This window comes from Poecilia mexicana, unplaced genomic scaffold (genome assembly GCF_051168715.1).
Source record: "Poecilia mexicana isolate PSO_F unplaced genomic scaffold, ASM5116871v1 scaffold_2, whole genome shotgun sequence".
Taxonomy (NCBI): Eukaryota; Metazoa; Chordata; class Actinopteri; order Cyprinodontiformes; family Poeciliidae; genus Poecilia; species Poecilia mexicana.
In genome coordinates this window covers 43,680,552-43,695,150 of record NW_028263371.1, presented here as the reverse complement: position 1 = coordinate 43,695,150, position 14,599 = coordinate 43,680,552, and the positions used below count along the sequence as shown (strand labels likewise).

Below are 14,599 nucleotides of genomic sequence, written 5' to 3'. Positions count from 1 at the left end.
TCTCAGTGAAGATTAAGACTGATAAATGTTCATATCACACAAAGAACACTGCTCTAATTTATCTCGCCTCTTTCCCTCCTATTATCCCTCCTCATTGGCTCAAATTCTGTTTTCTGTCTCCATTTAGCCACCATCACTAGTTCCTCAGAGAATGACGACCGCAGCGGTTCCAGCCTCGAGTGGAGTAAAGATGGCAGCCTAAGGAGCACCGGGTGCCATGGCTTGGCGCAGAGCGTGCGGGCTGACACGTGCTCTCCCGTGGTGGAAGAAGAGTCCAGTAGTGCCACGGCAACACCAGCTGACACCCCGTCGAGGACAGACCCGCAGCAGCAGCAGCAGCAGCAGCCGCTGCCCCACACACCAGCCGGAGCACAGGGGCCACCACGACCACTAGGTCACACATCCGACGGGCCTAATCCGTATCCACCGCAGGCATCATCCTCCCTCATAATGCCGAGGCCAAACTCTGTCGCTGGTAAGGACGTTCTCTGTTCTTGGAAAATGTTACAAATAAGCTATCTGTGTGAATGTGCTACTGTAGCCGTCTTGGTGAAAAGCTTCGTCAGTCAAGTTCTTTTGACTCTGATAAAAGAGAGCTCTGCCTGGGGGCTGGCAAGTGAAATGTCATTTTAGTCCAAGCAGGTGAGCGATACAAATGGCCAGGAGCAGGAAGCGATATAAAAGAAATCAGTACAGGTTTTGCTTTTCACAGCTGGGCGTCAGGGCAGAAGTTTGGGATTAGGCAGCTGCTGTGTGTTGTGCCTCGGCCACTGGCTGCTATGTCAGCTCCAAGCACAACCTGCTGTCTGGTTGATCTGTTCTGCATTCCTTCCCTTAAAGCTCCCTGTTGTGGTTCGGCTCACGATATTCACACAGCTGTCACAGTTGTTGATATTCCCCAGTACCCTCTTTTCTCCACTCATGTCTCCCCCTTCTTTTCTGCTCCCTGGTCTCACCCTTCCACCTCGCTTCTGTTTTTGTTGTGACTGCTTTTGACCTTGACCCTGTTGTTAAACTGGCCTTCATGAGCTATTAATTTCTACTCTATTTTGGACCAAGATTTTATTAGATCACAGTCGGTGTTTGGTTTCTCCTGTATAATATACTGTCAATGATGTAGTAGTTCATAGCTCTGTATGCAAGTACAGCGGTTTTGAACCACAACCACAAAAAATGATGCACAGCTTTTAAAATGTTTTACAGATAAATGTTTGAAAAATGGGCCATTTGTTTTGTAATGACTTACTCTTAAAGCCCTAAAAATAAAATAGGTGTGAACAAATGTTGTTTGAAGTCCACCTATTTGTACTTTAATCAAAGTGGAATGGTTGAACATTTCAGTGTGTAGCTGTCCAAACCTGGGAGAGTCATTCCTGATTACATCAGTATATGCAGTGAAAGGTGTTCCTGAAATATCGACGGAAGAGGCTCAGAATTACACAGTGTCGCATTTCTCATATTTTTTATTAATAAAACAACTATGCAGTACTTTATGTTGGTCTGTCACATACATTCGTGATAGAACACATTAAGGTTTGCAACTGTAACATTACAAATTGTGACAAAGTAAGGGACAGTATGCACAGTTGGATTTTGTTTTTCCGGACCTAAAACGTCTGCAAGCTTAGGGTCAGGTTTATAGATGCTTGAACTGACAACATAAACACTAAGGTCATGACTTCAGCATTTGTTTGACAGACGAGAGTATGTGTTGTGTACAGAGGCTGAAACATTTCTTCGGCAAGAGGTATATTGCATACAAAGTGAGGTTACACAGGGACAAAGAACAAAATCATCTGGTGTACAGTATTGCCACTGAAATATGCCACCTTCCACTCTGGAAGCAGGTAACTGAACTGAAATTGCTCGAGCGGACACGTTTTCAACTGTAAAAATAAAAAAATAAGTCGCATGTCTGAAGCCGTAACAACAAAAAGCACTTTGTGTCCACTGACTGCTAATTGTTTTCCTTAACCTTTTTAACTGGATTGCATCTTTCTTATCCATTATGTTTTGTACCATAAAGCTTAAGAGGCCAGACGCACTGTGGCCCATAAAGCTAGCAGACCAGGAAATATTTGGCAGTATACGTGTGCTTGTTTTATGGGTTGATGTCATAGTTATGCAGCATTGCCCTCTTGGGGCCCTTGACAATTCACACCTTAGATTTTACGCTGTGTGACAAAACCATGGGAGAGGACATCAAGGACGCGGTAAGACGACTTCATTTATGGCTGCGACTGGGCTGCGGAGGTGCCCCGGCGAGGCACGGATGCCTCTCCTGAAGAAAATTATATTTGGAGAAGAAATGGTGATGAGCTCATTTTAATGAAAGCTGCTCCCGTTTCTGATGCATTGACTCAGAATCGCAGTGATTAACGTTTTACTCTGTCTAAACTTTGACTGAATACCATTAAGGAAAATATGATACAGGGGTAAAAACAATGTGATATTAAGCCTAGGAGACCTGGTGTAAAGCTGACAATCATCCACTTTAAGGATTAAGGATTATTGTGTGTGATCTTAGACAAGTGAAAACAGTGTTTTTACCTCAACCTTTGCTGGTTTAAAGGGGAGGGGTAGTGCTGTGTTCACAGAAATAGAGAAAACTTTAATCACAACATCCTTTTATGTTTAGTAAAAAAAAAAACTTCTAACCCCAGGAGCAGTAAAACTGAAAATTTTAGCTAACATGGCTGCAGTGCATTCCCATACTATCAATCCTCCACCTCCGTGTTTAATAATTTCTTTGACTTTGTGCTGACAGCGTGTTTATGTTGTAAAATGTGCTGCTTGACTTGCCTGTGATTTTGCCATCTTTACGTTGACATGTATCAGTTTTTAATGACCCTGTATAGCATGCTTCATTTTGTTGAAGCATCTCAGTTAAATATTTTAGAAAGCAGACCTGTTTACCAAAATCAAAGATCCGTATTAGTTTTGGCCAAATAAGGAGTTCCACCGTTTTTAAGTCACGTGTTCAGCTGCTTGTGATTGTGTTGCTCAGATTTGGAGTGTGAAATAACCCGGCTATGTGGGAGATGAATGACATCACAGTGCATTTATTTAATTTAGCAGTGATTTGTTACCTTCCAGGTCCTTATGTCGTGTATTGGGCTGTTGCACGCACTCGCTGTTTATATTCTGAAGTTGTCTCTTCCTTTGGCAGCGGTCTTGCTCTGAGCTTACCTCATCAAAAAAATGATGGGGCCAAGTTTCATTTGTGTTCTTTAAAAAAAACAAAAAAAAAACATGGAGAATGAAAAGCCAGATTTTCTGACAGGTTTGTCTCTCTGCTAAGAGTCTGAAAAGGTAAAATTCAGACGCGTTCTGTTTTTCAAAATCCTTTTGGCTCTTTTTTTTTTGTTTTTTTTTTGAGAATCTAATTTGTGATTCCGAAGTGTTTGCAGAGGTCAGATTGTAATTACTAATGTGTCTTGAATTTCTGCAACAGTGAGGCATAAACAAAAAAATAATAGCTTTCTGAATCAAATATACGCTGGCACCAGTCTGCTCCAGCGCAGCAAGTTGACATAGTTTCACTTCATCTTGAATGCTGGGAGCTCTTATGATTGTTGCTGTTTTTATTTGCTCTTTGTTTCCTTGTTTAAAGACGGCATATCATGGTTGTTTGTGATGTCTCCAGGGAGCCGTGGAATTCACATCCGGCCGTAGCTTTATGTAGTCACTAATCTGTTTAGTTCGCAAGTCAAACGAAAACAGATAAGCCATTCATACCCTCCGGCACATTTCGGAAAGGTCACAGAGGCATCTTCAAAAATGTCCGTTTCCAGAGCTGTTTTGATGCCTCTGTGTCACAGCAGGAGGAAAAGAAAAACTCTTTGAGGGATCAATCTTTTTTGAGTTTGCAAACCCCTCTCAGCGGCACCCGTCTGAAAGATCAGGACTTGTTAAATGCCCAGTCTTAAAATAGTAGAGTGTGGGATAAAGTCTCTCCCTCAGAGTTTGACAGACAACATCCCACTGTTTGCACTTCTATAGAAAAAAAATATATTTTCATAAACCTCTAGTCTTGTATGAAGTTTGTTTTTCTTGAATATTTTTAATAATTACATCATTCTTTTTTTGTTGTTTTTTTTATGTTTTGCGGTATTTATTTACTCTAATCAAGGTTATTCAAAATTTATTTTGAGTACCCTCAATTCCAGCTGATTGCTAAAGACCAACAATAACTTATATTACAATTAGGCAAGTTAATAACTTATGATACCTGGAAAAAGGACACTTAATTTATATATAATGTTTAGCATGAGCTCTATCAGTTCACAAACTGTATTTCTTTTTGTTTGAACACTGAGTATAGATACAAAATACATTTGATAATTGTAGCTATCAATGTATATCAACACATATTCATAAAATACTAATAATCCTCTTGCACCAAAATTAACAGCTTTGAGCTTATGAAGCTATACAAAATTTAAACTCTTTATTCTTGTGTATTTTTACTATTTTTCAATTTGGAAAACAGTAAAACAGTTGGAAATATATTTTCATCACTATAGAAAGTTTCTTGCTCGTAAGGCCTCGACACAAATGCTAGGACTTTCATAAAACATTATAGGCTTATGAAAATGAAAATAATGTGTGGATCAGTTCAAACTTTTCTTTTCCACTGTGGTGAGCGTTAGAAAAATTATATTTAGAGGATTAGGCTGTGATAATTATGGCAGTAATAATTAGCTGCTATTGCCTTCAGCTTTATCACAGCAGGCGTTCAGATCTCCATCTGTGTTAAAGTGAACAAATATTTTGAATTGGCCCTTGGAGAGAATGTGTAGAATTAGAGAGCAAAGCTGCGTTTTTTGTTCTGTTTTTTTTTTTCAGAACTTAATGAGATCGTCTTGGTCACAAAATCGGAGTGGTGTCAAGGAAAGTGAATGGGTTGAGAAACCGAGAGGTGCGGTATCTTAGAGCAAAGGTGTTTCTGTCTCATTCTCTGCTCGGGCATGAGGAACATGAAACTGAAGATTTCAAAGTGCAAACCAGCTTGAGGGGGAAACGAGTCACATTTTCATCAGCCTGGCACATTTTTTACGACTTCAAAGTCATTGCAAACTCAAACTTCAAGACATCAAATGGGATTTTTTTATTTTTTTTTTAAATGAGCACACATGCATGAATGGGAAGAAATGCAGACGGTATGGAAAAGAACGGTGTTCACAGCTGAATGTGATCTTCATTTTTGGCTTGGCTTTAAAGGACTTGTAGACAAAACTGAAAGGGACTTGATAAAAAAAAAGAGAAATGGGGAATGTATGTGCAGCACAGAGGATATCAGACAGGGATAATGGTGTGCCAATGTTAAAACATTCTCATATCAGTAACTTCGACTAAAGTTTGTTGTTGTTCTGTTTAGAAATGTACTGATCAGGATTATCTGGACGATTTCAGGTATCCAGTGTTCGTAAAGTTTACCTGATTTTAGTAGGTTTTAATTACTATTTAAGAACTCTATAATAACTAGATCTATGAACGGCATGCATGAGAGAGAAGCGATAATAAAATGCTTTCACAAATACTTTAAAACAAAGAAAGCATTACTTGACTTTTATTTTTGACTGACGTTAGCATTGTACATCAACAGCTCTATGTTCAAAATGCAGACCTTTCTATGAGACTCCCAAAAGGTGGCTTACATTTCCAACATTTTTTTTTTGTGCCTTCCTGTTATCTGCCTAAAGTCTTGTGCTCTGCTGGCAGACTGAGCCTCTTTCACATTGTAGAAAATAGTTTCTTTTTAAATTGCCTTTGACTTCATTTGAAACACCTTATTGATCCTGACAAATAATTTTCTTTCCTTACTAACATCGCCCACACTCAGGAGTTATTGTAAAGGTCTGTTTAAGAATAGTATATTTAAAACCAATTATAAAGTATTCAGAGCCCATAGACTAAATCTCCTAGCTGACCTTTTTGTTTCATTTAATTCTCCAATTTTTCACCCTCTGCTGCTTCCTTATCAAAGGTAGTATGTAAATTCAAATTCATAAGGCACCTGGACAGAAATTACGTCTTAAATCCGTGAGTTAAAAGTACAAAGAGACGGGGAGGGTGACACTCTTTGCATTCATTTAGCAAGTGCCTACTGTTGTGGGTGCTGTGACTGACTGAGCACCAGAAAGAAGAAGACGGCCATTGTCTGCTGCCACTGGCTCTGCTTGTGAGGAATAAGTGAGGAATTGCTGTTGTATCCCTGGAGAGCTCATCCTATGTGGGTGTTTTATAAACCGTTAGCCAAGCGTGTGGACCCAGGTTTCCCCGTAAGCGCCGCTGTTCAGGTATTCCCGTGCTTTGGAAGAGTCTTCCCGAATTCCTGCTGTGCTTCCTGCCGGTGCTGCTGGGTGTGAGGAGTCGTAGCATCATAATCGAATTTGCGCACGTTTTCATCATGTAGTGGTTTACACCGACTATTTTTCTTTTTGTGTCGGTTTTGTGCGGTTGTCGTTTTATTTAATTTGCCGAAAATTGGTTTATGTCTAGAGTGGTTGTCCAGGAACAGTCTGCTGCAATAAAAGTAACTCTGGGGCCTCCTCTCATTTCGGTCGCAGTTTCAGCAGACGTGTTTTAATTAGTGGGACATTCCAGAGAGCGAGTTCGCAACTCAGTGTGGGAGAGAGTAAGTGAAGAGGGGAAGATGAGTGTTTGTGATCGTCTCTCCCATCTGAGGCAGATAAAGAAGATAACTGAGGCTTTGATTCTGCTCTTCTGCAAGGCCAAACCAGAATACAGCTCAATGCTGTTGGGATTGAAAAATGAGTTGCAATTGGAGTAGAGACCTTGTTGCACTGTTACACATCTTTATTATATTAACAGGGCATAGCTCATGCTTTCAACCTTCTGCTAAATTGCTGTGCAATCACACTGACTCATTTCCAGAAGTTAATCTGGAGATTTTTTGGGATCAAAATTGTCTCCTGCTGGGAGACCTCAACTCCTCCCTGCACAAAGTCAGATTGAAATTAAATAAAATCTGGAGCGAGTTTAACATCCAAGTTACAAAGTGCATTTTTTTTAAGACGGTAAAAAATCAAATAAAAATCAAATATTTATTGGCTTACTAATATTTTACATTGCTTCACTTGATTGCATGTGGATAACGAATATATGCTCAGCAGATTGTTTCTAATGAGTCATTTTTGAACGTCTGAATAAACTTGCAGTATAAAAAGCTTCTTTAAGCCTTTGCAACTGGCATAGGATTGATTTATTCTTTCTGTCTGAGGAGAAACAAAGGTAGTCCATCCTCTCCCTGCAGCACAAAAGTGCTGTTTGAGGGGACAGACATCTTAGTGCTATAGCTGTCAGAGGAAATCAGACAACCAGAGCACATCTGTCTTAACTATAAGATACTGCTATCCTTTCAGTTGCAGTTTACTACTACTGCCTCTAGGAATCGTCAAATGTCAAAGCGCACTGGCTTGCATCACCATCACTCATCTTCTGGGAGATGGAGCCTGTGTGCAACAAAATCTTCAACTACTGATTCTTCCCATCTCACATTTTTGCAGTTTTTGAAATAAAAGCAGTCCTCCTGATTTAGTGTTGTTCACCGGCTGTTTTTTTTTTTTGTTTTTTTTTGGACCCGTGTGTCTCTTCGCAGCAACCAGCTCCACCAAGCTGGAGGACCTGAGCTATCTTGATGAGCAGCGTAACACGCCCCTGAGGACGTCCATTCGCCTGCCGTGGCACAACACAGGAGGGAGGCCACCGCATGACCCTAAAGGTGAATGACAGTTAATACTGCAAATTAGCTGCATGTTGAACATTGCTGCGCTTACTCGATATCCAGATTTGGGATAGTTAAGTTTTTCCTGCCATTATCACGACCAGTTCTTGAAAACACCAAATTTCTTAGGTAGAGTTTAAGACCATACAGAAGTATTTACCTGACTTTTTTTTTTTTTTTTTTACATTTTGTCATGTCACAACCACACATTTTAATGTACTGCATTAGAATCATCTGTGATAGACCAACACAAAGTAGTGAATATTTGCAAAGTGGAAGGGAAAGTGTACGTTAACAATATTTCAAATATGAAAACGGTGTCATTCATTCTATTCAGCCCACTTGACTCAATATTTGTAGGATCACAATTCTCTTTGATTACAGATGACATCTGTCTCAATTAGCTTTGGATGTACACATGCCAACATTTTTTGCCCATTAGCTCAAACTTAGACAGATTGAATCAAGAGTATCCTCAAAGATACATTTTCAAATCTATTCATATGTCCTGTATTGAATTTGACTCTGAAATGTAATGAAATGAAACTTTTCGGTTGAAATTAGATGTAGTTTTACGTAATGTTTTCCCTGGAAGTTAAACCTCTGCTTCAGCCTAAAGTCTTTTGCAGCTTTTTCTCCACGATTTCTCTGTATTTAGCTCCATGTGTCTTAACTAGTTTCTCCGTGACTGCTGAAGAAAAGCATCCACATCTGTCCACTGTTGACTGCAGTGATCAGCTTTTTCCTATCTAAACAGATTTTTACGGATCTTTTTCTTCCTAGTTCACTTGGTCTATCACATTAAACCTTAATTTTTCCACTTTCTACTGAAGCGCACTTTAGAAGGCAGTAGTACATTTGAATATTTTCCTGTACATCAGCAAAATCCACAATTGAATGCCGCCTTGTTTTAAGCTGCATATAAACAGCACTTTTAAACCTAAGACCAACGTTTAGAAAGAGTCTAACCGCAGAAACGAAACAATTCTGTGTGCATCCAGGACTTGTGAAATGCAGATTGGTAGGTTTTTAGTTTATGTTTGGCATTAAGAATAGTGTATCTTGTTTTTATTTGTTTGGCTATATTTATCTTGTTTGTTGTGTGTGAAAGAGGAAGAGAGCAGTTGGTGTTACACAGCTCTGCAGAATACCTTAGAAAAACTTCAACAGGAATATTTGATGAAAACTAGAGTAAATCAAAGTTTTGGGCATTTAGATTTTCACCTCTGAGTGACAATGAAAACAGGACAGAACCACTGATTCAAGTCAATTCAGCTCAACCCATTTTTTGATCCACTTCTGATTCACAATAAATGGACAAATTTCAATTGCATTTGAGGACCTTAGTCTAATATAGAGAGATAGACACATTAATACTAAATAAGATTCAGAAATATCCCCAAAAAGAAGTTGAAGATGAACTTAAAATGCTCAATCTTAGAGATAAGCCTGTGTGTCTCGTCTAATAATTTTAAAAAAGAGCACAAGGAGTGGAGGAGAGGTACTTGGTGTGTATCAACTGAGGCCCTGTAGGACCTTAGGCTAATACCAGCATAACTAATGAATATTTCAGGGTCACCCAAGCAATTATAACTACAGGATTCTGTTAAAAGCAACTTTTCATGGTTATTCAGGGAAGGTTAAGAGGGTTTCTGCTTTTTGAACCCAAACTGGAAGCTGATTAGCTTCCAGTTTGGGTTCAAAAATCTGTTCTGTTCTTGGGTTCCCAGAACAGAACAGATTCTAAGTTATTACTTTGAGTTTTGTAGAAATCCAGTTAAAAGTAGTAGGAGGAGAATATGTCCTGTCAAAAATGCAGAATCTCCATTTGGCACAAATAATGAGAATTGCTCCAAAATGTTTTACTTTATTTTTATATCTCTTTTAAATTATAGCTTTTTTTTTTTTTTTTTTTTGCTCTAGAAAATGTATTGAAACCAAACATGCACCCATCAGGGATTTTGTGGCTGATTTCCAAACACCAGTTTTTGCAAAGCTCTGACCTACTAGTCCCCGTTTCTAATTAAAAACTATAAAAAGCAAAAACACATTTGTTTTATTGTCTTGTAAAACTAATTCTCACAAACAGCCAAAAATCATGATGCCAGCTCAAAAGAATTATGGCGCCCCCCACTTTACAAAACAGAATATAGGTCACTAACTTCTTTCTTTTCCTATTTTTTTTGTACATCTCAAAATGTCTACGTGTGCTGTATTACCAGATATATGTATATTTTCTTCAACCATATGTTTTTTAAATAAACTAACAATGTTTCCAAAAATGATATTTTAGAAGGAACTCTGACTGTTGACTTTTTGAAGCTTTAGCCTTAAAGAGCATTTATGTGAAAGATAAATAATTTTATATTACAACCAAGAAACTGAGCAGTTGGTGTTACACAGCAGTTAAATAGGATTTCAGTAAATTCACAGATCAGGGCCAGTAAAGTATATCAGCCAGTTCCGATATTACAAGTCCAAAATTCTTGGGCCATTTATTTTTTGTACTGGCCAAACATTTGAACACCCAAAGGAAAAAAATAAATATATTAGGACTCATTTTGTATGTAACTAGTTAATCATTCCACACTAATACTGCAAGGTTTTATTATTAACACCATGACTAATTATGATGTGTTTCCCCCCCCATTTACTTTAGGACGCTTTGCTCCCTACAAACCTTCAGACATCATGCTCAAGCCCCTGCTGTTTGAGGTTCCCAGCATCACTACAGACTCTGTGTTTGTCGGCCGAGACTGGCTGTTTCAGCAGCTTGAGGACATGCTGAAGGCCAGCGAGTCCAGTGAAAACCACGGAGTGGTGGTGGTGGGCAGCGTTGGGTATGGGAAGACGGCCATTATCTCCCGGCTGGTGGCGCTGAGCTGTCACGGAGGGCGCATGCGCCAGATTGCCTCCAACAGTCCCAGTGCCTCGCCTAAAAGTAAGCAGCTTTCCTTTGGGTAAGAGCTTGTGGGGTGTGAATGGGAAACTAGAAAACTACCTAAAATTGTGTGATGCTATGCATTATAAAAATGTCTCTAAAACTATTTTTGGAAAAAGAAAAAAAAAGTTTTTAAATGTGTTTTATTTAAAAATGACATTGTGTGATATTATTTATATATATATATATATATATATATATATATATATATATATATATATATATATATATATATATATATATATATATATATATATATATTTTTTTTTTTTTTTTTTTTTTTTTTTTTTTTTTCCTTAACTGACCTAAAACAATAAAAGTTTTTACTGACTTAATATCAGAAAGTGATGGGAGGGGGGAGAAAGGGTTTTCTCTCTTTATATAGCATATGCAAATATCTGTTTTCAAAAGCATATGGCTGATTTATTTCTTTTAGGTAGTGCGGGACAAGGCACAGAACTCCCCCTCAGCCAGCCGCCACAGCCCACTCCACCATCCAGTGCCACCAACACACTTAGCAGCAACAGCTGTCCAGGAACTCCTGAGATGCAACGGCGCAGAGAGGAGGCTGTCAAACGGCTGGCTTCAAAGGTAGCGATAAACTTAAGCTGAAGAGGAAATAGTAGTGCGTGTGTGTGTGTGTGTGTGTGTGTGTGTGTGTGTGTGTGTGTGCGTGTGTGTGTGTGTGTGTGTTTTCCTCATAGAAACACTGCAAAGCCACTTTAGAAAGACTAATTATTCCAAAATGTGTTTGTGGCACAAGTAATATGTTTTCCAGCTATACATTTTCTCATATTAAAACAGAAAACCCATAAAGGTAAAAACATTGCTTCTAAAATCTTTTACGACATTCCTGTTTTTGTTTTTGCATTCAAGCAGTGGTTTGGTGTTTAAAAAAAGGTTTTACTGGCCTAAAAGCTGAGGTTTCTTTCTACATTTTGGAAGTATGTAGGTGAAATGACATGATTCTGCTGTGTGAAGGGACGTCTTAGCAAGAAACGTATTTCTGTAGTTATTAAAACAATGGAGGTACAAGTGGTATTTTAGGGGCTTTTGTCTTTTAAATGTTCATTTGCAGCTGGCTGAAGTCCAATGTTTGACAAGGAATGCCATAAATTCCCTCTTTTACTAAACTTAATATTAACAGTTGAAGATTAAAATTTTACTGGGTAAATAGCTTCTTCCCATACCTATTTTACATGATTTGTGCTGAGTTGAACCGACACAGATTTCAGACCGGTTCTGAAAGCTTTTTAAAAACTATGATACAAGAAGATATTGGAACAAGACTAGAATTTTTATTTTTTTTCCCAAGATTTCCTGCCATGACCAGTTACCAGCATACCTTTACTCAATTAGATTAGGTCACATCTTATGGTATTTGTTTTCCGAACTTAAACTCTTGCCATTGATTTTGCTTTGGAATTAGTCTAATTTGGCTTATTACATGCCGCTAGTCTTGTGTGGGACTAAACACGCCCTGTTGTGGGTGCCTTTTGAACCCTTACACATTGATATTATGCAGCTTTCTCTTGCTATTGGGACAGTTCATGAACTCCATTGCTAACTATTTATGCACTGAGATTCTAAACGTCTGTGAAACCCAAAAACATCTCTTGAGCCAATTAATGTGTAAAGTGTTTCCAATCGGCGCTCTCTCCGGGGTTCTGTTCCTGTGATGTGTGAACACTGATGCAACGCTGAGCAGCTTCTGTCAAATTCAGCCATTTCTTTTTAATCACTGATTTAAAAGCGGTCTCATATCTGCGCTCTGAGGCTATTACATGTTATGATGCATCACAAGCTTTATATATATATATTTTTTTTCTTTTGCTGTGACTGAATACTCTTTCAGATGTGTTTCTTCAACACAGATTTATAGTTGTTCTCTTAGATTAACGGCTGCAGGTTTACTGCAGTGTTGCATCAGCTTGTCTTATATTGTTTATTGGTGCAGCAGTCTGCATGACTCATGTACTTTAGTGAACTGTTTGCTGATACACAGGTTGCTTTATTGTATCCATTCATCCTTTTTCATCTTTACTCGGATGCGCTGCTGTAATATCTTTACTGCAAAGCGCTCTCCACAGTCTGCTTTTAGGCCAGTTGCATCCTTCATGTGGGATAAAAAACCACATCTCAGATCTGTTTTTTTTTTTTAATAGCTCTATTATATGATGTACCTTCTCCCTTGGACTATTGCCTACTTACTGTTTCTGCTTATTTACTTTCCAAATCCCTGTCGCAGATCTGTAAAACAACAAAATTCTTTGCTTATTCATCTTAATAACTTCCAGTTTCAACCATTACTATATGTAGTGATTTATAATTCTTTCTGCTTATTTAGGTATTTGAATCGTTTTATATTATTTCACATTATAACCACATATTTCTATATACTTGACTGGGATTTTCTGTGGCAGACCAAAGTAGTGCACAAATGTGAAGTGCAAGAAACAAATTGAACAACACTAATCAGAAAAGCAGCTGAGATTTCCAGGGTGACTCTGGAAGAGCTGCAGAGTCCACATATATATATATTTTTTATTTTTACCAATCTCATCAATGTTCTAACCCAAATTCAATAGAGAATCTGTGTGTGGAGGTCTGAACAAAAATGGACATCTTACTAATCAGATTCTCATTAGTTAAAAAAAACACGAGCAATATGTTTTTTTTTTTCATTTCACAATTGTACATTATTTTGTGTTGGCCTGTCTCATAAAATTCTTAATAAAATACAATGGAGTTTTGTCGCTCTAAGGTGACAAAAAAAAAGAATCCTTTTTCAAAGTTCTGGAGATATAATACAGGATAAATGTTTTTTTTATTCATATTAAATTGGTTTTCTAATATTTTATCTTCCAAGCCACAAAACAATGACAGAAACCTGATGTCTCAATGACACGCAAACATTGGTGGTGTGTTTATAAAGCAGATTGATTAAAAATATGCTGCCAGCAGACATCTTTAGATTTAATGTAATTCATGTGAAGACCTCCTTCAGGGTGTTGAAGGATATCAAGTGGCAGTCTGTTCCTTTAGTTTGGACGGCAATTAGTACAAATTCACATCCCCAAGGTCCCTTTTCTTCTCACCTCTTTCCCTTATTTTACCCAATAAACCCAACTTCCATTAAGATATGGAGAAGCCTACTTTTAGAATTTTACAGTAACTTAATTTTCATAGTTTTATATATGCAGAATAATAAAATTTTAAGCTATTTTCCCCTGGCCTCAGTAATTGAGGAGATTCTGGGGAGCTTTCAGGAAAACGTCTAGTATCCCGGTTGCTTAAGACATTCTGCATTTACTTTTCCAGGTGGTTGCGTATCATTATTGCCAGGCCGACAACACGTACACCTGCCTGGTACCAGAGTTTGTGCACAGTATCGCAGCTTTGCTGTGCCGAGCCCATCAGCTCACTGCCTACCGAGAGCTACTGCTGAAAGAGCCCCACCTCCAGAGCATGCTCAGCCTGCGCTCCTGCGTCCAAGACCCCATGGCTGCTTTCCGAAGGGGGGTCCTGGAGCCGCTGGCCAACCTTCGTAATGGTAAGAACGCTTTTTCAGGCCTGTTCATCATTTGTGACTTTAATTTTTTTTTCTGTCCATCCACCCTTTTGTTCTTTCTTGTTTCCTTCCTTTCTCTCTTTCTTCCTTCATTTCCTTCTCTCTTCCTCGCCGTCATATATCTCTTTTTCTTTCTCTTTATGTTTTTGTTTAAGCCTGAACACTGTCCAATTATATCCCATAAATGTGTCATTTTTGTATTTATTGTTTTAAGGTGTTATAAAAGGACTGAGCACTCTAGATATTTAGGTTTGGAAAAGTACGGCTCTTTGACATTTCAAGAATGGGGCCATTTCTTTCCCTGCACATCTCGTACCAGTTAGCAGAAGTGCTGATA

At 38.4% G+C, this 14,599-nt stretch overlaps 1 protein-coding gene across 2 annotated transcripts in view; it reads left to right on the top strand.

The window, feature by feature from the left end:
- Positions 1-14,599, top strand: part of tanc1b (tetratricopeptide repeat, ankyrin repeat and coiled-coil containing 1b) — a 97,918-nt gene that overhangs the window by 58,979 nt on the left and 24,340 nt on the right. For both annotated transcript variants that reach the window (XM_088001322.1, XM_088001316.1), the window contains exons 7-11: positions 128-475; positions 7,625-7,747; positions 10,410-10,691; positions 11,128-11,282; positions 14,013-14,244. In XM_088001322.1, coding sequence (XP_087857448.1) covers positions 128-475; positions 7,625-7,747; positions 10,410-10,691; positions 11,128-11,282; positions 14,013-14,244 — 1,140 coding nt within the window. The remainder of the gene's footprint in view (positions 1-127; positions 476-7,624; positions 7,748-10,409; positions 10,692-11,127; positions 11,283-14,012; positions 14,245-14,599) is intronic.